The 22,441-nt window shown below is 36.7% G+C and overlaps 1 protein-coding gene across 1 annotated transcript in view; it reads right to left on the bottom strand.

Annotated features, from left to right (window-relative positions):
* Positions 1-19,859, bottom strand: part of GC (GC vitamin D binding protein) — a 641,498-nt gene extending 621,639 nt beyond the window's left edge. The window contains exon 1 of the mRNA XM_044061140.1: positions 19,714-19,859. Coding sequence (XP_043917075.1) covers positions 19,714-19,780 — 67 coding nt within the window. The 5' untranslated portion in view covers positions 19,781-19,859. The remainder of the gene's footprint in view (positions 1-19,713) is intronic.
* Positions 19,860-22,441: the final 2,582 nt, after the last annotated feature.

The following is a 22,441-nucleotide window of genomic DNA, read 5'->3' as shown; positions in this document are numbered from 1 at the left end:
TAACAGCACCTCAGCACTGCTTCCACTCCCCCTGCTTGCAACCCTTCTGGTAAAAAAGCGTAGGTCTGGTAGCAGCAGGACTCTACAACATGACTTTAGCCACACTAACATACCATTTATTTATCTGTCTCTCTCTTTTCTTTATTAACACTTTTCTGCTACCAACCCTGCCCCTTGCCACTTCCACTCCACTTTTCCCTGGTGCATATAATACTTTATATCTGTTTGAAACTGACCCTTATCAATTACTTGTAGTTTCATGCTTACACTTCACCATAAGGACTCTTAGCAGCTTAAACCTGATTAATCTTTGAACAAACACCTTTATACTTATTATAATCTAAACCTTAGCCACTCTCACTCTTAAATGACTATCTCCCACATACCTGCATAGAAAACAAACTTAGCACTCAACTATATCACCTCCAAAGCTACACTCTTCTACCTTACTTTAAAAAAATCTCCTATGTGAACTACACTTTGCAATTATCAGAATCATTCGATATAGTGGCATTCATACAAAACCATCTCCATTAGCACACACATGTTTCACTCTCACACCAATCCCATCTTAGTTAAAAGTAAGGATGTAAGAACTGCAATCTTAAATATTTGCAGTAGCAACAATAAATGGACAATTCTGATGGAAAATGTAAGCACATTATCAAACTGACTGCATATAAAATCTGTAGACTTTAATGAAATGAATTGCAAAATTCTACAACACAAGTTTATTTTTTGCTTAAGGAAAAAGAGGGATGTACGATGTATGTCATCATTCTTATAATTATTGTTACAACTAGTATCTTGGTCAAATAGTGGGGTTTTCTGTAAACTACACAGCTTTAAAAATCACATGTGATGGAAGAGATTCAGAAAATTATGTGAAGGGGTAAATAAAGCTGAAAGTAGGGACATATATAAAATATAGGGATATACTGTGCCGAGATACATCAGGCCTCAAAATATTAATGATCCTCCAAAAATAGGGTCAATTGATAGGTCTGCTTATCTTCCTTTCCAAAGCAATTCTAAAATATCTGAAATCCTGAACTAGTAATACTGCTAACTTTTCTTCCCACACTTCCACCAGTCCTTCTAACTCCAACTCTGAAAGAAAAAAACTATAAACATTTTCTCTTTTTCACAATCACCACCATTACCAGCCTTGTCAGCTCTACTTCTGGCATTATTCTCACTTACCTTTTACCATACCTCTCAACCTGGAAACATCAAAAATCTGGACAAGGCCCATGATAAATAGGTGCAAGTTTGTACACTGATTAACATAAAATTTGCATACATAATTACGTAACCCCACCCACTGCAATGGGATTGTGGGATACCAACTTTGAAAAGTAAACTGAAGAACAGACAACCAAAATATGGCACTAGAGTCCATCTGCAATCATTCCAGTATCCCATTACCTGGCTATTTCACACCATTTACCATAAGCACTAATGTGTGAATACTGCTTTTCTTCTACAATCATTATTTAGATTTTATTTTTACATTTAATAGCATAATGCACAAACACTAATAGACATGTGCTAAACAAAGCAATACTGTCTCACAATGAAAATAGACTTGGCATTAAAACTTCTATGCCCTTGAAACTCACATTCATTGAAACAGCATTGAAACCCACAACATATCGAAAGAAAGTGCATTTGGCCAGTGGTGGATAAAGATTACTTTTGGGCTGTTTTCAAATCATTGGCCCCTTGCACACAAAATAAGAAACATACATGTGTTATTTGATACACCTTCCTGACTTTATTAAATTATATCCATTGTATAACACAGCACAGTTGTTAGAGCGCATTTTAAATTTATTGTTTGAACATTTTTCCAGTAGGCAATGAAACAAAATGCATGAACCAATAATGACAAAACTGCCCAATTCTGAACATTTACATCATAAAAGTCTACTTCCAATCCACACCCACACAATATATATATATATATATATATATATATATATAAAATAGAATGACAGTAGTGTAAGCCATAGGCATCTTGCACAGCTTCTTTCAGTTTTTTTTTGAGGGGGGGTCAAAACGCCAAAACCAGGGAAACATTTTAAACATTGCTTGTATAATTTGGAAAGTTGCTAGAATAAAATGTGTTACCACCATGCATTTCACTGCCAAGTTTTGAGCCCAGGACCCTGTTCACTACAGTCAGAGCAACATACCACTATGCCAAATCAGCAGTTTCCTAAAAAGATAGGAAGACTGAAACTATCATTTAGTGAATTCAGGTCTCACGTCTTACCATAGCTCTCAATGTCTTAGCACAAAAAACCTGGACAACGCCAATAATGGGGGAATACAGCCTCTAAATAGGGACAGATTTCAAATACTGATCTTATAAACTTAGAAAATTGCTAGAATAAAAGGTTTTGTGTTACCATTTATTTTCGGAAGAATATGAAGTCTGAAATTCAAATGTCTGTCATTATTTAGTGAATTCAATCCTTCAGTGATTTGCCACAAAAATCCTGAAAACCACAGATTTTATGAGAAAAACACCAAACATATACGGCAAAAATCAGGACATGCTGTGAAATTCTGGACTTTTGAGTTGCATGCTCCCCCACATGCATACACCTACAACAACTGTGCATATTCTAGTTAAATAGTTTTAGTTGTTAACACATATTTCTGACTAAAACTGTTTAAATATAAGCTGGCATAAAAGGTGTCCTTGGTTTCACCACAGTACTTACACTTTTTGCTTTTTATGTACATTGTATTACATTCCAATTATAAATAATGCCTGAATGTTCTGTGTTGATGTAATATATCCTACAATGCACTTTCTCCAAGTAATTATTCAGGGTATGCCCAAATCAATAAAATAGACACCTATCCTGGGGTCACCTTACTTGTCTCAGGCTTGCTTTGCTCTGCTTTACAATGCTCCCTACTATACCCTATCCTGAATCCCATCCACCCCTTTATCTAAATTTATAGTAACTCATACATCCATCATGTTTTCCTTCCAATGCTGTGTCCCCAACAGCTCATAGCCACTTCCAAGCTAACCAGAGCTCAAACCTCTCATCTCCACAGATCTTTATCCAATCGCAGCTACTTATCTTCCATTGACCACTGCCCATCTCTACTCCGTCCTCCTATAACAACATATCGTGACCAGTCTGCATACTTAACATTCCCTCCCCTTCTTCCTCAATGTCTCAAGTAGCATCTTTTACACAAATACATTACTAAACAAACAGAACACTAATTAAGGGACTGCAGCTTTTAGACTTCACCCACACATTCTGCTTTTATAACTCAGCCACAAATCCATATACTCTACTTTTCCCTTTTATTCAGAATATTTCCCAACCAATTCAAACAAAACATCAGTTTCCATATCCCCAAAATCCCCTCACTAAAGTACTACAAAAATCTATTGACCTATCTCACATTTATGTCCAGTAACAAAAATATTTGAAACTCTAGTCTGCAAACAACTGTTTGAACACCTAAACAACTGTGGTCTAATCTGTGATGCTCAGCATGGTGTCCACAACTCACCCTGCACCATGATCATTCTCTGTAATGGGACTAACATCATCTTTAAAATATTTATTGATATAGGAAAAGCTTTTAAAACTGTATTGAATATTGTAAAGGAGATAAAAGAAGGGGAAGTAGTATCTTTAGAAAAAAGATGGGACATACTATATAGAAATATGTATAATTTGGGGGAACAATACATCCATAATAATACTCAGGAGGAGGAGTATGGTTTAAGGAATGACAGAAATTAAGCAATTTATGTAATGTTGGAGTGAATGATAATTGTTTTAAATGTACACTATATGAAAACAAGAAATAGCAGTATGATTTGTTTTCTTCACTATTAATTTGTATGAATCTATGTCACTGAAGAAACTGTGATTAATAAAGTTGTTAAAAAAGAGTTTTTGAAACAGTGACCAACACCCATTTACTTACCAAAAGTATCAAGGTTTCCACATTTTGGTTAATGACTGTCATTCAAACAGAAGAATCCTTGTTACTTAATACAAGTGACCCCCAAGGATTCATCCTCGGCCCCTCGGCCACTACCCTTCTCAATTTTCATCAATATTTTAACGTATGGCCTGACACACCTCAACTTTACAATGTATGCAGATTACTCTATTGTCTCTGCTAATGAATAAAATATAGGTTCATAGGTTCACAGATAAGTAGTTGGCTAGCTGCTCTTGTGGACCATTTTAAGCCTAGCAAATTTCTCTTTTTTGTGCTCAAAATAACATATCCCATTTGGTTATAGATTATCCTTATAGGTTCATAGGTGATTACTAGGCTAACAACAAAACAACCTTTACAAGCCTAGCCAATAATACCCATGATATGACAATATTAAATCATAATTCCCCAGATATGGGATGGGGCAGTATCAGGGTAGTGGGTTTTATGTGTGTTTATAGGTAATTACTAGGCTAGCTGCCCTTGCGGTCCATTTTAAGCCTAGCCAATTTCCTTTCCAAAGATAAGAATCAAACCCTGTACCTTATATTTGTGAGGTTAACACCTTAACCATTATATTGACCCCAACAAATGAACACCTGTCCATATTTCAAGCTCAAGATCATTGCACCTGCAGACCACTGCATTAACCTGCCATGCCATACAGCTCTAACAGTGTTGTAGTACTGAGTTATTTTACAGACTGTCTCTGTCCATAAAGCACATGGGTAGTACCCTGGAAGTGAAATGATGGTTACGAATCCATTTATCCAAATTCTTTTTGAAGAAAGTGTGGGACAGACTTTATTTTGCAAAGATAGTAAGTTTAATCCATAGATGAGGTAGTGTTTGGGATATGAATCTGTCTCTCCAGCAAGTTCTGTTAGAGTCACAAATAAGGTTCAAGTCAATGGAATGCTTAATCCTCATATAATTTTTCTTGTGAATATGTAACATTTTTATCAGGACTGGATCAGAGAATGCCTTGTAGGTCAGGCATAAGTTACCTCTCAATAAATGTTATCAGATTGACTAAAGGGATGGGACCTTTAGTTGGTCTGCATAAGACGTGTCTTATATTTTGTATTTGTTTAGAGAGAAACCACTGGGGCTCCAACAGTTGGTGTAAGTGCATGGTTAATTACATGCAGAATGGAGCATTCTACAAGATTATGGGCCTGATAAAGACCAGGTACAATGGCACTATGACTTCCTTTGGTTTTGATGCCATGCCTGTACTTATAAGTTGAGCCACACAGAAGGATTTCCTCTCTACCTTAGTTGCCTGTGGTAAAGAAAATTAAGTCACTATCTATCTATCTGAGATCTTAGGTCCCTCACCACTGGGTTTACTTTTAAGGATGTGCCATCAATATTGTAATTTGCAGGGATATCTGATTTATCGAAGGGTATGATTATGAATTTTTAGCATTTGGTCTCAGAGGATAGATTTTGAACAAGTCATTTGCCATTTCTAGTCCTGTTTGTAGGATCAGCATCATTTGAGGATTCAGTTATTGCTCCAAGCTTACAGTCGTCAGTGAACTCAGTGAGGCAGGATGCCCCAACATTGGCCTTTACTTTAGAGAAGTACATACCAAACAGAAGGGATCTGAACACTGAGCCTTGGGAGATATGACTAGTAACAGGTTTCCTTTCAGAAATGAATTCATCCGTCTGTTCAACGTGTCCTCTCTGTGAGCAGTTTGCTGTCCATCTGATTATGTAGGGAGTTATGCCTAACTCATAAGTTTATTTATGATCCCTGAGTGGGGGATTGTGTAGAAAGCTTTGGCCAAGTCTAGATAAGTGCACTGTTTTACTCTCATTCACGGCCCTGGTGACTTTCTCAAAGAAGTCCACCAGATTTACCAGGCAAGACCACCGTTTTGACAAAGCCAAATTGGGTCTGGTCCTGTATTTGGGGATTTCCTATGTCATTATTGTAAGGCCCATGATATTTCTCTCCATAGCCTTCCTGATAAGTCTGGTGAAGCTTATAGGTCTGTAGTTGCCTGGGTCATTTGATGGTCCAGCCTTGAGCAGGGGGGATGACTGTTGCGGTCTTCCATTCCTTTTGGATAAAGCCTGTCTGGAGGCTGTGATTAAAATGGTTTCTAGTGGCCTCAATAGATTCTGTTTTAAGCTATAGAAGAAGCATCCTGGAATGTTGCCAAGACCCATGGAGGTGCTGTTTTGGGTTTTAGTGAGCTCAGTGAGGATCTGTTCCCTCATAATGACTGGTAGGGGGATGAGTGCAGGTATTTCTTTATGTGTGGTTTGAGGTGATTGGGGTGGGGGGAGTTCGAACTTAGCTTGTCAGTCAGCAGGTCTGCTATAGTTTCAGGTTGGGTGTAAGTGTTGTTACTTATGATTAACTCCACACTTTGATAAGCATATCCCCTGAGGTTATGAACATTATTAAAAAAGCCTTATGGTTATCCTTCACCTGGGAGGCCATATATGCCTCGTAGTTTGCTTGGCAGATTTTACAGCCTCTAATTTGTTTGTTTAGACTGGTGGGTTCTTTTTACACTGTTTTGTTTGTTCCTTCTTGGCTTTGGAGAGGAATTTTTTTCCTTTTGTTGAATAGCCTATTTATGCTAAGGGTCCACCAGGGTGGTTTATTTTTGTCAGTAATCATAGGTTTCACTCAGACAGGTACTTCCTCTTCTACACTGCTATGAATGTAGTTATACAGTACTTTTGTGTACAGCTCATAGTAGGCCTCAGCGTCATCTGGGTTCAGAGTGTCTTGAAAGTTTAATAAGCTGACACTTAGTTTAGGGTAATTGGTCTTAGCAAAGTTGTTAACAAGTTTGGAGTTTGAAAATGGGTTATAGTTTAGTTTTAGTACTAAAGGAGATCATTTTGAGGTTAGGTCTTGCCAAGGAGGAGTTAATGCATGCAAGAAAGCATAATCCCCCCATGTTTATGAGAATCAGGTCTAGGATATTTCTGTCTCTAGTTGGGGAGCTAATTAATTGCTCTAGGGTTTTTACATTGATGAAGTCCAAAAAACTCTGAGCAAGTGAATTATGGGTCATACATGTCTCCCACTTTATAGAGGGGTAGTTGAAGTCATCTATAAGTATGGTGTTAGGCTGAATGTTAACAGATTTCAGTATGTTTAGATAGGAGGTGTGGTTTTCCAGACTCATGTTAAGTGATCTGTAGCTAGCAAGGATATGATAGGGAGTTGCACTTATGGTTAGTTGTGCAAGGAGTAGCTCAAGCAAGTTATAGTGTTGGACAAGTCTAGCAGTATGCTTGTCCTTTATGAGAACTGAGACACCTTCTCCCTTTGTTTTATCCAGGGCTAAGGGGGATCAAAATGGTTCAGAACCATGGTTCCATGACTGTGCATATGTTTGCATTCTCTGAGGCGAGGAGTGCTTCTAGGGAGTGTAGTTTTCTATTTAAACTCTTAGTGTTGAGCAGCAGTACCTTTTGGTAGCCATGAGTGATTTTTGTTACATTGGAAGGCTTAACAACTTGGCACAGTCTGTAGAAGGCTCTATGGGGATAAATACAGCTTTTGCAAGTATCAGGTGACCAGTGCAAACCATCTTTGGCAAAAGCATCATGGTTTGTCTATCAAGTTTCCCCAGGCTGACAAATATTAGATCCACTTACTGTGATAGCAGAAACTAAGCCAAATGTTGAAGTCAATCATTTTTGCTGGTACTGTGGCATCACCATTGGTAATGGTAGGATGCTATGCAATGCTAGATTCATACCCACTGGTGACACATATTCAGAGAGCTCCATCATGTCTCTCCTCATATAGTCCAGTAAGGTACATCTTAGGTCGTTTATGCCCACATGGACTATGACTGTGTCATACTGGTACTTGTGCCATGGTCGATAATTATATATTACCCCTAATGAAAATAACTGTAGTCATACCATAGATAATGTGAGGCGACCCATGCATGGGATAAGGAATTTAGAAACTTCATCTGGCCACTTGTAGCACAGTGGGCAGTCATGGTGTAAATGATTTCTTTCCCATTCATAACTCTAACTTGCGCTTCAAAATGGACAGGGATTAACTCTGTTTTTTTGTGGATGAGGAGTCTGTTCTTTAGCAGCAATATCCTCTGTGAATTATACCTGTCCCTGCTAACAGTGCTAATGTTGCAGAAGTGGGTTAGCTCACTAGACTAAATATCTCTGATGACTAAATATCTCTGATGGCATTTGACTTATTGATGTGTAGTAAATCCATCAGTAATGAGTCAGAGGATGCCTTGTAGGCCAGACACAGGTCACATCTTAGCAGTTTGGGTTTTGAGTCTGTCCATATAAGACATGTTGTTTGGGACATGTATCCTTTTAGTAAGGTACCTCTGTGGGCATTCCAGTGTATCTGGATAGATACATGGAAAAGAGAACATTCAGTTCAAAGACTGGCCTAATGAGGGCTAAGCAAAGGGAACAATGACATTACTAGATCTAGACACAATCCCTCTGTTTACAAGCTGTGCAATCTTGAGGAACTCCTTTATAAATCACATGGAAATGTTGGATTCACCACAGTTCTTATTGAGTTTTGTAGTTCTTTAATATCTTTTTGTTTCCTTAATTACAACTTTCCTTACTTCATGTACATAGTAAAAAAAGCTGTTCTCATTAATGTATCATTACTTTGCCATTGTTTTTTACTTGCTACTATCATTTAAGTATGTATTTCGTCTGCCCTACTGGGTTGGGGTCATGGTTGAAAAGGGTCTGATGACCATCCCATTTACCTGACTATTAAATTGTAATAAATAAATACATAACTAAGATGCTAGCTGTAGCACAAGAAGGGAGACAACCACCGTATGCAATAACAAGGGTTTGGAGTACAGTAAAGGAAGGGGAATGTTATATATTCGGGTAATAGTATGGGGCAAGAAGTGAGGGAGCTGAGAGCCAGTGTGAAGACAGAAGAGAGGGCTTTGTTGATCTTGGATTTGGTCACAAAGGGATTTTACCCCTGAAATGTAGATGTGGAGAATACTTTGCTCCAAAAGTAATTAGCCTTTTGTGCAGGGTAGTGCATATTCTCAGTTTTAATATCTCCTTTTTAATCAACACAAAACTGATTTTACAATAGAAAATAAACATTTTACTTGTTTAAACTTCAGTGAGCTAACTACTTGGATGGTACAATAACTGTATTCACAAAATAATGAACCCCTAGCTCCCCAATGTGAAATCTAATACAGAAGGGATATATCATGCTGGCTTTTCATATGCACCCCATAGACTTAATATCATTGTCCTGTTTTGATGCTATCCAAGTACCATTCAGTGTTTACCAGAAAATTCTAGTTACTTTTCTAGATATTTCTAGGAGCAACAGATTGTTTATTTATCAGGATTTTTCTCTTCCAGCTACATTTTTTTTTTATTTTTTATTTTTTTCTGGCAGAAAATTGGAAAACCTGGGGAAAGTGATAATAGTGCATACAAAAGGCCAAAACAGTTAGGAACAAATGGAAACACATATACAATGCATGGACTGAATCAATATATACTACTACTACTAATAATAAATAATTAAATAAAAGTATAACAACTAAAAAAATCACCCTATAGCTTTACTAACCAAAATAAAGGAGGTATTCAAATGCAACAATATCAGAAACATGTAAGAAAATACAAAAAAAAAACAAAAAACAAAAAAACAAAGATGCACCTGCACCAAAACAGAGCAAATTGAAAACAGGAAGGTTTTATATAACCTTAATTCAATCATATGACTTACTACAAAAAAATTCCCAGCTATGAAAAAGTCATATAAAATTGTTCCAGTAAGTGAAAAATAATCATCTAGTAAATAAACTCAGTAAAAAAAATAAAATAAAACAAACAAACAAAAAAAAAAAACATCTGACTGTAGAATATATATTTACATGGTCCAAGAATGTAATAAAAGTGTCAGAAAAATAAAATGTAAAACTGAAATAAAAATACTGTTGCTTGTAATTTATATTAAAAAAAATGTTCAGATTTTGTGTGTGTGTGTGTGCGTGTGTGTGTGTGTGGATGTGTGCGTGTGTGTGTGTCTGTGTGATATAGATAGACAGATAGATAAATAGATAGATAGCTATAAAAATGTCATATAAACAAGCATGCATAATAAAGTTTTAATAATAAAAATCTCCATAAAGCATTTCTGGGATCATGTCATATAATATGATAAAAATGTACTCAGACCTGGAGGAAATAAAGCTGCCAACTTAATAATGTAATTTTTGTTATAGTATAGGAAACCATACCATCCTAATTTATTTGACTCATGTTAAATGATTTCTGTGTACAAGTAAAATTAAATGAGGCCCTAGATGAACTTAGCTGTGTTTGTAAAGTGTATTCGATTTCTGTTTATATTGTATATCACTAATGTGTTCAGATGCATTTAGTCTGAATGGGCTAAATGTTTTGTCAACATAAAATTCTCCACAAACACATGTTGCTAAATAAAATATCTATTTGCTAAAACAGGTAATTGAGCTAATATTAAAAACGTATGAGTTATTGACAGATAAAAAACATGATTTTCATCACATTTACAAAGGGTACAGTGGCCTTAAACACCACTACCAACCAATGAGTGCAACCAGTAGTGGTTCTGATATTTCATACTATGAAACATTTCTTCCTAATAGAGTTAGATGTTATCCTATTGTTTTTCCTCATCCATAACTCACTTTAGATAAAACTTGAAAACTGCTCATTTATTTTCTAGTTGTAAAATATAACAAACATTTAATGATAATACCCTGAACCTCATGCGTATTGTCTTTTGAATATATACAAAATCTAAAGTGTAATCACTATTTAGTATGGGTTCTTTATAAAAAACAGGTAATTCCTAGAACTGTTAACTTCCAATTATTGGGCCTGCCTTCCTGTTTTAGATATGCTTGGGATGCAGGCCAGGTTATAAGATTATATATTTGGGATGACAGTTGTTAGGAAAGAAAAGGGAATTTTTGATAAATGACTCCCTGTATAGTGAGATTACTAAAGTACCATATGAAATCTTTGTGAGTGAAACATCCTCAGCATATGTACTGAATATCTAGAAGTTTATAGGAAAATGTATACCCCATTTGTTGTTATTTAAATAATCTAAGAATTCTGACAATTCACCAGTCTCAGAAGATCTGTAGCATAATGTACTTCTATTACTTTTTATCTGTTTTTGCACTGAGGTAGGCTGCTTATAGCAGCACAAAAAACACATTGCTGTGGTGGACTTTTACTTAACTGTGGTGATCATACATTAGAAGTGGCTGGTTGAAGTGGTAGTCTCGGGATGAAAGCAAAGGGCTGGTAGGTTGTGTGTGTACCAATGAACTGTTGACAAACATGAATATCAGATATTAACAACAAGATAAAAGTTGTTGTCCCCTGAAATGAATTTTTTTTCACTGTGGTGATTTAATCCAATCATTGTAACAGTACTTAGAATAAATTTATTGCAATAGCACCACCATTTCATTAACCAGCCATTCAAACAATACCACTAATTATTAATAATGTAAGTCAAATGAGTCAAAAGTGGTAAATCTGAAAAATAACAAAAGGATATAGAAATGCACAATAAATGAAAGTGAATCAATTGCCTCCATATTGTAATTCTGAAACTTGTAAGTTCAAATCCATGAATTACAAAAAACAATGGAAATACAGGAGAACAACAAATGTTGAACAATACTATCCTACTTTAAAGGTTCAAGTACATACCAGTGTGGGAGTGTGTTTCCCCCAAACTTTTATATATATATATATATATATATATATATATATATATATATATATATATATATATGCCAAACTCCAAGATCCCCATATACTCCAAGAAACAGCAATTTTGGACCTGGTATAGGTAATTCCACATTTTCATTCATTTAGTCTTGTTATTCTGGAGCTTTCATGACTGAATCTCAGAAAATCAAATGGTTACTGAAATCAATCTTTATACAGGAGTATGTTTAAATCATATCATCTGGTTTAAAATTAAACAATACATACATTTTCCACGCCTACTTTTAAGTATATAAAAGTATATAAAAGCTGATATGTTTAACATTGTTAAAATAATTCTGATTTTTTTGTTACTGAGGATCACTTGCCCATAACGAATACAGGCTTGTTGCTTTGGAACACCGCCTGGGTTTCATCTTCTTCTTCTTTCAGCTTTTTCCCAGTTAGGGGTCGCCACAGAGGATCACCTGTCCACTCATGATTGGCAGTGGAGTTTTATGGTGTCGAGTTGCCAGCCCGGCACCCAACCTTCCACAGAAGGCACATACATGCACGCACTCATGCCTAGGGCCAATTTAGAGTGTCCAATCCACTACCTGGGTTTCATGATTTTTGGACATTACTATGACTGAGCTTATCAGTGAGTTTTAAGACCTCTAGTTTTTTTTTTTTTTAATTTTTTTCCTCAACACTCATGGCAGTGAGGTTGGAACTAGACAGATTCCTGTGCTTGCTCATTTTTTATGTTTTCAGTTCTGGATTGTGTACAGCAGATAGTGTCAAGCTGCACACATAGTCCAGCAGTACAAATAATCTTGGTTTAAAGATATGAGAAGCATATGCACTTACCAGGTACATTACAGCTAAAAGGGACAATGACATGCAGTTACAATGTAACTTGAAGCTGTTTACTGATGTCTGGCTGCTAATTCATTATGTAACCAATGGCTTGCTTGTAAACTTCTGAGCATCTAAATGCAGCCTGCTCAACTGAGCTCACCCATTTTGTCCATCCTGTCTAATAATCAGCATAAACCATTCAGTAATGAAATATCTTTTCATGAGTGACATGGTTTGTCAACAAGGGTGACAATGATTAAATGTCAAAGCTAGATGACAACCACAGAATCACCATATGTTAGGTTGTGATAGCCAATCCCAAACCATGACTAGATATTGAACACTTCTATCTACTTCCGCGGATAACCTTTTTATATTTCCCGAATATCTCCATGCTTAACATTCGCAAACCTGCCATGATAGTTATTATATCAGGGAAAAAGAACATAAGAGGTTTGGGTGATAAAACCTTTGAGTTTGATGAAACCATTCAGTTCATAATGCAATTTTGACATGCAGAATGTATTAAGTACCTTGACAAGTAGAGATTAAAAGGCCTTAATTACGGACTTCTGGTTCTGTGTTAGCCATGTGAACAATGAGCTGACTAGCTCTGAGAGTTCAAAAAAGAAAATTCAATGCAGTACCTAACTAATCCCACTTTATTGTTGGTCACATCCATGAATAAAAAAGTGTCTGCCATCTAAGGCAAAATCAAGCCAGGAGAAACTGTGGGCACCCATTTGGGATGTGAACAATCATTCTCTTATGGCGGAACTGCCTGCAAGTGCTAGTGCCATGGATGCCCCAACAACAAGGTGTTAGTCCATGTTCCCATTGAGTCAGAGTCAGAAATTACTAAACCCACAGCAATGGTAAATAACATAACTATCTCCATGGCTTGCTTCTAAGCCTCTCAGCAAACACAAGTCCAACAGGTCAAGGAGGAAGTTGAAAGCATGTCGGACTGCATGATTACTCTAGAAGCCTGCATGCAAGATTTAAAATTAAGACTAGAGGTGGAAGAAAACCAAATACTGTTTCTCCTTGAGTTTACTCAAATCCTGCATAATAAGCATGATGAGCAGGATAATTATGGTTGCAAGGGTAACCCGTAAATTTTGGGGTGCAGGTGGGAGTAGAAAAAAGATGATATGTTAAAATGTCTCCAAGCATGAATACCTATATTTTTGAAGTTAGAACTGCCTCTTAAGCTCTATTTAGACAGTGCTCACCAATCACTGGCACCTCTACTCCAGTCCAATGCTTGGCCACATCCAGTCATGATTAGATTTCTATCACATTGTTAGATTTCTATCATAGCAGCAGATAGAGAGGATCTTGAAGGCTGCATGGGGGAAAAAGGCCCTTCAATACCCTGGACACAGGATATGCATTGACAATTGCTATTTTCATCAGGTGGTAAATCAGTGAAGACAGTGGTTTCCATTGATAAAGTTGCTGAGGTATATGCAGGACTTGCTGGAGATACATGTATGTGTCCCTGAGACTACCATTTCTCTGGAATAGGTTCCCTACCCATGTGAAACAGTGTTCCTCCTTAACCCAATTCAAGTGTAACTTGGACAATTGGATGGGGAACAGAAAATGCATCTCTGGTTTGGCACATATGTCTCTAATGGACACAGGGAGCCTGTAAATGGTTCATCTCCCAGACCCCAGCTTATAAATGTTTCATCTCCCACACTCCTCCTCACACTTGAGTACCAGAACTTGTCAGAAATTTGGAATGGATGGCTAAGCTTAAAAATGCCCTAGTGTTCATTAACCTAGTACACACCTATGAACCTAAGAACCCATGAACATGAATTTGAAATACTATGTACATGCATGTTAAATGATATGAATATGCACATGCAGTACTATGAAGAAGTTTAATTTGTAACACTAAAATAGTCACATGATGATTTAATGTTTATATTGTTTGCAAGTGCTTGTGTCAATATACGTCTGTTTTATTTGGTTCAGTGGATCATGTATGAGTGTGAACACTTGCTGCAGCTAGTATGTTTGCTTATTGATTTGCAGTAGAATCCCTCTTATCTGGTCTTGTTGGGACCGGACCATAGGCTGGATAATCTGAAAAAGCATACAAAACAGCATTTATAGGTCGTAAATCAGATTAAAAAATGTTGTATATATGCTGTATGTAAATATTTATTCATTGGAAGTGAACACAAGACAGGGAAAGTCTTGGAGTTCAAAGTTTCAATTTTAAGACATGGCTTGTAATTATACTGGCAAAGTGTTTAATAGTATGTGGAGGTCACGTGTTTATGGATCTATGCTAAGTAAGGTTTAAGACCTTTGCTTACAGAGGCGTGTGAATGAAGAAACAAGGGCCAGTTTGCTTGGGCAACTCCCAGTGACTACTGTATACTAATGATCGTAAGTTTGTAAACTCGAAAGTTCATAACAGTGGTTTGAGGGTTACAGGCATTTAGCAGAGGTTGATAATATGGAATTAACAAGGTTGTGGGACAGCGGAATTGGTTACTTCCTCTACTGATCACTGGGTTGGTTGTTGCATTAGCTGATATACTCACTAAATACAGGTAAGTCACTTTTATCCTGTCTCGCTTTAACCTGGCACTTCGGAATATCTCGGCTTATCGTTTTAATCTTAAAATGTTAAAATTATGAAACAAAAACAAACTTGCAATGTATAAAATAAAAACTGCAAGTTTGTTTTTGTTTCAATATTTTAACATTTTAAGATTAAAATGATAAGCTAAGCTGAGACGTTCTGTAGTGCCCCGAGGAGGCAGAAGTGTTGTTCTTCTCTGTTGTCTGTTGTTACAGCTATGGCAGAAATTTGAAGGTCACTTAAAAAGGAGGCTGGTTAAAAGGAGGCCACATAAGAGGCAGTCTACTGTACTTACTTAACTTACTTACTTATTTGCTTATTGCACATTTGTGAACTTGCTACCAGGACCATTGTGAGTTTGACTTGATTTACTATGTTTATTATGTTTTGCAAACTTACTGGTTTTTACTGTTGTGCACATGACCCACCTAAGCCCATCAGGTTTTGTTGGTTGAAGATTTATTAAGAGCACCATGCAATTTTTCTTCTCCTTAATCTCTGTTTTTCTACCATTTATGCATTTCTAGTGTACTCTTAAATCTTGTCACAGTCCTCACCTCAACACCTTACCTATTAATGTATTCTCTAAAATCCCAGACCTCTCAACCTCTTAGAGAATGAAATCTGGGCAAAGCTTTAAATAAAAGGCCCAAAAATAGGGAGAGATTTTAAATATTGCTCTTATAAAATAAGAAAGCTGCTACAATAACAGGATTTGTGTTAATATGCATTTTCTAAAGGGTATGAAGTCTGAAACTCAAATGTATGTCATAATTTTGTGACTTCAATCCTCAGTTATTTGCTAGAAAACTATACATTTTGTGAGAAGAAAACTAAATATATGAGGCAAAAATATGGACTTTCTGTAAAAATATGAACAGTTGAGAGGTATGTACATCACTGCATTATGTATTAAAAAAGTCCCTTGATTTCATCCCCAGTTGCCTAAGAGTTTGCAGACTTATACTCACACAGCTTTGTTGCCTAAATTTAAACATTTATCCTGCTAATTATAATTCTCATTTAAATATTTACTATTTTAAATCTGCTTTGCAAGGCTTATTTATACATTTCTGATTTCAGATGTTGTCCTTTGCATTTCTTTCAGACACTTTATTTAAAATTCTGTTAGTAGACAGGTACATATAGGTAGCATTCTGGATCAGGTTTTCAGTGCTTTTTATGCCCAGGCCTCACCAACATTTTCAAAACATCACAGCTACTTGTGTAGCCTTCAAAGGAATCTTTACATTCCAGCAACACTGTTGTCTGCTTCCACTGCATGACAATGTATTTAACTGCACTGATATGCATTTAATTAAAGCTCATATGCCATACTTCGGTCAGCTTCTGAGTATATTTCTATCTTTGACTTCATCAACCTTAGGATTCATTAAATTCTGTTCATTCCAATCTGTTTAGTTGGTCATCAACCTTAGGATTAATTAAATTCTGTTCATTCCACTGCTGTTTAGTTGGTCATCAGCCTTAGGATTAATTAAATTCTGTTCATTCCAAGGTTATTTAGTTGGGTTAATATTTATGTACAATTAAGTTTAATTTCTTATCTTGTTTTTATCCTATCAATCTCCTGCTATCTGGACATGGAGCTACAGATATTCTACACCCAATCCATAAGACCATTCATCCCATACAAGTAGGGCAGTCTCTTGACAATACAGTGTTGATAATGCTCCTAAGCTGGGGAGGAAAACTACAGGACAATGTTAGTATGAGGTCAGGGACTGATGTCCTAGGCCATTTTATAATGCCGAGGAAACAATTTTGAGTATGGTGAATTTACCAGCCTGATGCGAGGTACACTTAACATACAGTGAGCAGAGCATGACGGTAGATACCAAGAGCTTCTTAACACACAATCCTCTATCAGCATACCTTTTCAAACTCTCCAAGCTGGAACCCACACTGACCTGTGGATATGTCTTTGGCATCTGTTTGCTCTCTGTTGTAACAATCTTTCCACAAAGACAGTAAATAGTTGCTCTGTCTAACCTCCATAGTTTGCAGGGTAAAGTACAGAAGTATTGTAGCTTACAGAAAACTGTGTTTGCTGTAATCAATATTGACCTTTGTCATTGTAAAATCAGCTAGTCAAAGGGTAAATTTAGTGACAGATTTGGAGGACTTCTCCTTGTACTAAGCCATGCAATAACAGATCAGTGACTTTCTCCTTGTATACCTCCAAAACATAGTCACTAAGATTAGAAATAACAGTGCATTTACACAGCCCAACGGCTAACTTCCCTACTAGACTCACTTTTATTAATTCTCAAGGTATGATATTCTCCAGTATCCTAAAGCTGTCATTTTGGCAGACTTAACTTCTTAGAGCTGGCTCTTGAATTAAACATTCTGCAAAAATAATTTCCTTGAGACATGGGTATACATGATACAAGTTATTTGCTTGCTTGATATTACATCTTCTATTTTTTTTCTTTTTTTTTTTTCTTTTGCTTTTTTCCTTATATTAAGCAGTTCAACATCTAAGACCTCTCTTTTGTCAGATCAAAATGTCAGAATGACAGTGATGGACTTGCTTTTCATAGCTAGAAACCACTGTTATTCAAATATATGCATGGAGAATATATAATTGTTGCTATTTTCTACTGTTTAAATTCTAACCCACATGTGAAAGGTCTACCATTCCACTCACACTGATGTTTAAATGTATGTAATCTTCTGCCTCACTTAACATGAATTTTGCTTTTTACTCTCCCATGGTACATTATATATATGTAAATTACAAGCTATTATTCTCAAAGTTACTTTGTGGATGTTCTATTCAAGGATCTTGTGTCACAAAAGTAATGGAATATAAGATATCTAATTAAGATAGTGTTATATGGATTTAGTACAAATTTAGTAGAACTGTGATCCTTATTTACCTTATAAAACAGCAATGTGTAATTTTTGCAGCAGGCTTTTTTTTGTTCACTTCCAGGTGTGTGTGTGTGTGTGTGTGTGTGTGTGTGTGTGTGTGTGTGAGTGTGTGTGACTGACTGACTGATTGACTGACTGACTGATTTTATGTTTCAGACTTATCGCACCACACATGAAATTGTATCTTCTCTTAGTCTTTATTTTTTCAAGGCTTAACCCAGCAACATGCAATGCACCATAGAGCTAGGTTATTTTTAACTTATGTTCCCTTAAAATACCAGTTTACCATAACTTCTGTCTCCGAATGCTGCCTCTTCCCAAACCTTAACCCTACACCTAACCTTAATAAAAATATTTCAGTAACCCTCCTACTACACAATATGTACTAATACACACTGACACATGCAAACACACACAAACAGCACTTCATCTATCCCCTTACCTAATCCTTACCCTAACACTAAAATACACACAATCACACACAAACATACACCTATTCCTCACCTGTCCCCAAACCTAACTCCCAAACATACACACACACACACACACACACACACACACACACACACACAGACACACACACACACACAAACACACTCACACACACACACACACGCACACACGCACACACACACACACACACACACACACACACACTCACACACACACACACACACACACACACACACACACACACACACACACACACACACAAACACTCTTATCCCTTCTAACCCCATTCACCTGTATTGACAAAACATACTATCGACTTTCAGCCACTCAGCTAAGCATACTATCAAAAATAAACAAACCTGAACATATTCAACAAAATACAGGAGAACTCTATATATATCTATATATATATATATATATATATATATATATATATATATATATATAAAAACATGAGACCATCCACATGCACATGCTGTTTAGATATACAGATAAATACATATGAAACTGATACAGAAAGAAACAGAAATATATACAACACACACATGTACAAACAGTAGCAATAGAGTTATATATGTATGATTTCTGCATTGTTGCAGTGAATGATATAAATGCATTTCATGTGGCGTGAGTGATGTGTAAATTTTACTACATTTTAATATTGTTTAACTTATGTAAGTTAACAAATAACTGAATTAGTGCTGGATAATTACAAGATGTAAGCTGAATCAAAGAATTTTAATGCATGGTTCTTTTTGATAAGGAAATATTTATTATGGTAAAAGTATTATGGTAAAAGTTTGTTGTTGTGGTTAGAATTTCTGACCTCAGATCTTCTGATTTTGGGTTTGCAGAGCATTCTATAGTGCTGTAAAATCCATATTATCTCATGTATTTATACTTAGTTTTACTGGATCCCTAATTTATTTTATCATTTAATTAAATATATTTCATGAAGGAAGAACATATTCATCTTAAAGAAAAAGAGAAGTTACAATGACTTGTGGTATAAAACTGTTTTAAAAATCTCTGTTTACAAAAGTTGATTGAAGTAAACTACAAAAGGTAATACTGGGATCTCATTGCTGTACAGCTTGAAATGATTATATTTGTCTGAGAAAAATAAATTACTTATCTATTCTAGTTCTTACCTCTAATTCTTGCATATGCAATTGTAATACATATGATAAGACCTATGAGTTGTGCTGCCCTCTTCATTCTGCAGTCACCAGAAAGTGGTTAACAAAATGTATAACTTTGGTTTCCTGCTGCTCTGCTAGTGGAAAACAATTCTTTTTAGGTCTAGTGTGTGTTTTATAACATTGACCCCATAATCTTGTGATTACTAATTAATAGAAGAAGAATATACTCCAAACATATCTGAACCTATTTAGAAAACATTAAGTGATTCTTTTAACCAATGAGAAACAATTTGATGGCTGCGTCAGTTGGTTGCTGAATTATTAACACTAGTTAAATAGCACTGAACTTTAGTGACACCCAAATACAAACTTTCCATAGACTTTGAGTCTTGAGTGATATTTATTCTTTCTTGGGAGTAATGTTTTTGAGATAGCAAATGCTTGCCCTCATTATTTGTGCTGAATATGCAACAATTGTCTATACATATAGCACAAATCTTTCATGAATTGAGAATTCTTGGATTAAGCCTACAAAGACCACAATAATTACTATGCCATGATGTCAAAGATCCTGTAGTGCTTCCATGGAAACTATTACCATCGACCCAAAGACATCTCCATCCTACAACATTCACTGACACCAAAGAAACAAGACTTTTTTAACTTTTTTGTTTTGCTGGAAGCTGCCTGCTCTTAATTTCATTTAACTTTGCAATGAAAAAAAAACAGAGTAATTACATAATGTCCAGACATTTTTCAAACATTTAGTACCACTGGAAAGAAGGTTTGCATGGAGTATTGTAAATAACATTTTGTGTAAAGGAGCACAAAATGATATGGCAGGGTTTGCATGTGCCTTTGCAAAATGGCATTTGGCCAAATGCAAGTGTTACCAAGTGTAACTTGTACAAAAAACAAGTAAGGGATAATATTCACCAGAGAAACCTCCATGACAGCCTTGTGTGGTAATTGCATAGTAAATACAATTGTACAAGTAGCTCTGTATGCTCTATTTCATATGCCCAGCAGGGCAGGGCAAAGATGCTGGAGAACGAGGGTTTAAGGAACTGCAAGTAAATGCTGTCATGTGTGGTTGTGGCCCGTTTAAATTAAGGCTATGTGCATCCTGTTGCACTGCTTTGCCAGAAGACTTAAACAGTATGGCAGGTCCATGTACAGGAAATGCAGATGTACATGCTTTTAATAGCTGTAGTGCATCTATGATTCCTATATCTGCACAGGGTAAAACAGAGCAGCTTTGGAGTGCCAGACAGTATGTAAGTAGTGTGCATCTATATGAGTGTGTATTTCAATGCGTGCCAGTGTGTGTGTGCGTGTGTGTGTGTGTGTGCGCACGTGTGTGTGTGTGTGTGTGTGTGTGTGTGTGTGTGTGTGTGTGTGTGTGTGTGTGCATATGCATGTGCGTGTGCACGTGTGTGTGTGTGTGTGTGTGTGTGTGTGTGTGTGTGTGTGTGCGTGCATGCGTGCGTGCGTGTGTGTGTGTGTGTGTGTGTGTGTGTGTGTGAATGCAGACAAAGGGTTTGAGTGAGTACTGTGACTGAATTTCCATGAACCTTGAGTGTGAGTGATTGTATGTTGGTGTCTGTGTGTCTTGTGTATATTGCATGGCCACTGCCTGATATTGGTATGGATGGGAATATTGAGGATATAGCATTTGTTCATACAGAAAGTGTTCGTGCCTGTCTGCAATATGTGTCTGTAAGTTTTTGTGTGTGAGCATCTGAGTGAGTGGTGTTTGTGTGTGTGTGTGTGTGTGTGTGTGTGTGTGTGTGTGTGTGTGTGTGTGTGTGTGTGTCTGTGTGTGTGTGTGTTATTCACTAACTGACAGGCAAGGCTGAGTAGAGCAGAACTGTAAAACCCTGCCTCCCCTATCAGATGCTTGATGGGCTGGATAAAAATGTAGGCTTTGTTTGCGTATGTGTATCTATGCCCATCTATGTTATTGTATGTATGTATTTGTGTGTGTGTGTGTGTGTGTGTGTGTGTGTGTGTGTGTGTGTGTGTGTGTGTGTGTGTGTATGTGTGTGTGCATGCCTGTGTGTGTGTTTGTACGTGCATGTGTATTTATGTGTGTTCATGTATGCGCCACTATGTGTTCCTATGTCGATATGTGCATATCTCTGTATCTCTTTGAGGAGTACCTCTTGGTGGTCTTCTAAGAAATTGAGCTACTTCCATACACAAAATAGTCAGCTGCTTAGGTGAGCAGATGTTTCAAAAGGGTGACTCAGAGTCATGCCGATCAGTATTAATTAGATGTAGTACTGTTTAAAATGTGCATATCTGTGACTCTCATTTTAACAGGGCAGTACAACTTGGATATTGTGTGCAGCATGAGTCTTTTATATGTACTGCACTCATTCTGTCCTACCCACCTTAATGCAGTGCACCCCAGGCTGCCACCACTATACATTAGCATATGAGACAAATTGCAAAGGAGGGCAAAGTGAGTTCAACGTGTAGCTCCTAATACTAACAATTGGCACAAGTCACCCCCTCCCCCCCACCCAGCAAACTGCTGATTGCAAGATATTAATGAAGCATGGACACATTTGATCCATTGCTTGCATTGTACTGGGAGAGGTACATATATGGATTATGCAGTAATTGAGGGGCAGGCAGGAGGCTTTGGTAACAGAGTGGATGCATTTTGTGTGATTTATGTTTATCACAGTATTTTAAAGACTTTATTTCCAGTGTCAGCTGGAAATGCACT

The sequence above is a fragment of the Protopterus annectens genome, chromosome 2.part0 (assembly GCF_019279795.1).
Source record: "Protopterus annectens isolate FY-2018-M chromosome 2.part0, PAN1.0, whole genome shotgun sequence".
Taxonomy (NCBI): domain Eukaryota; kingdom Metazoa; phylum Chordata; order Ceratodontiformes; family Protopteridae; genus Protopterus; species Protopterus annectens.
Note: the sequence above shows the minus strand (reverse complement) of the source record. Positions and strands in the feature narration are given on the sequence as shown.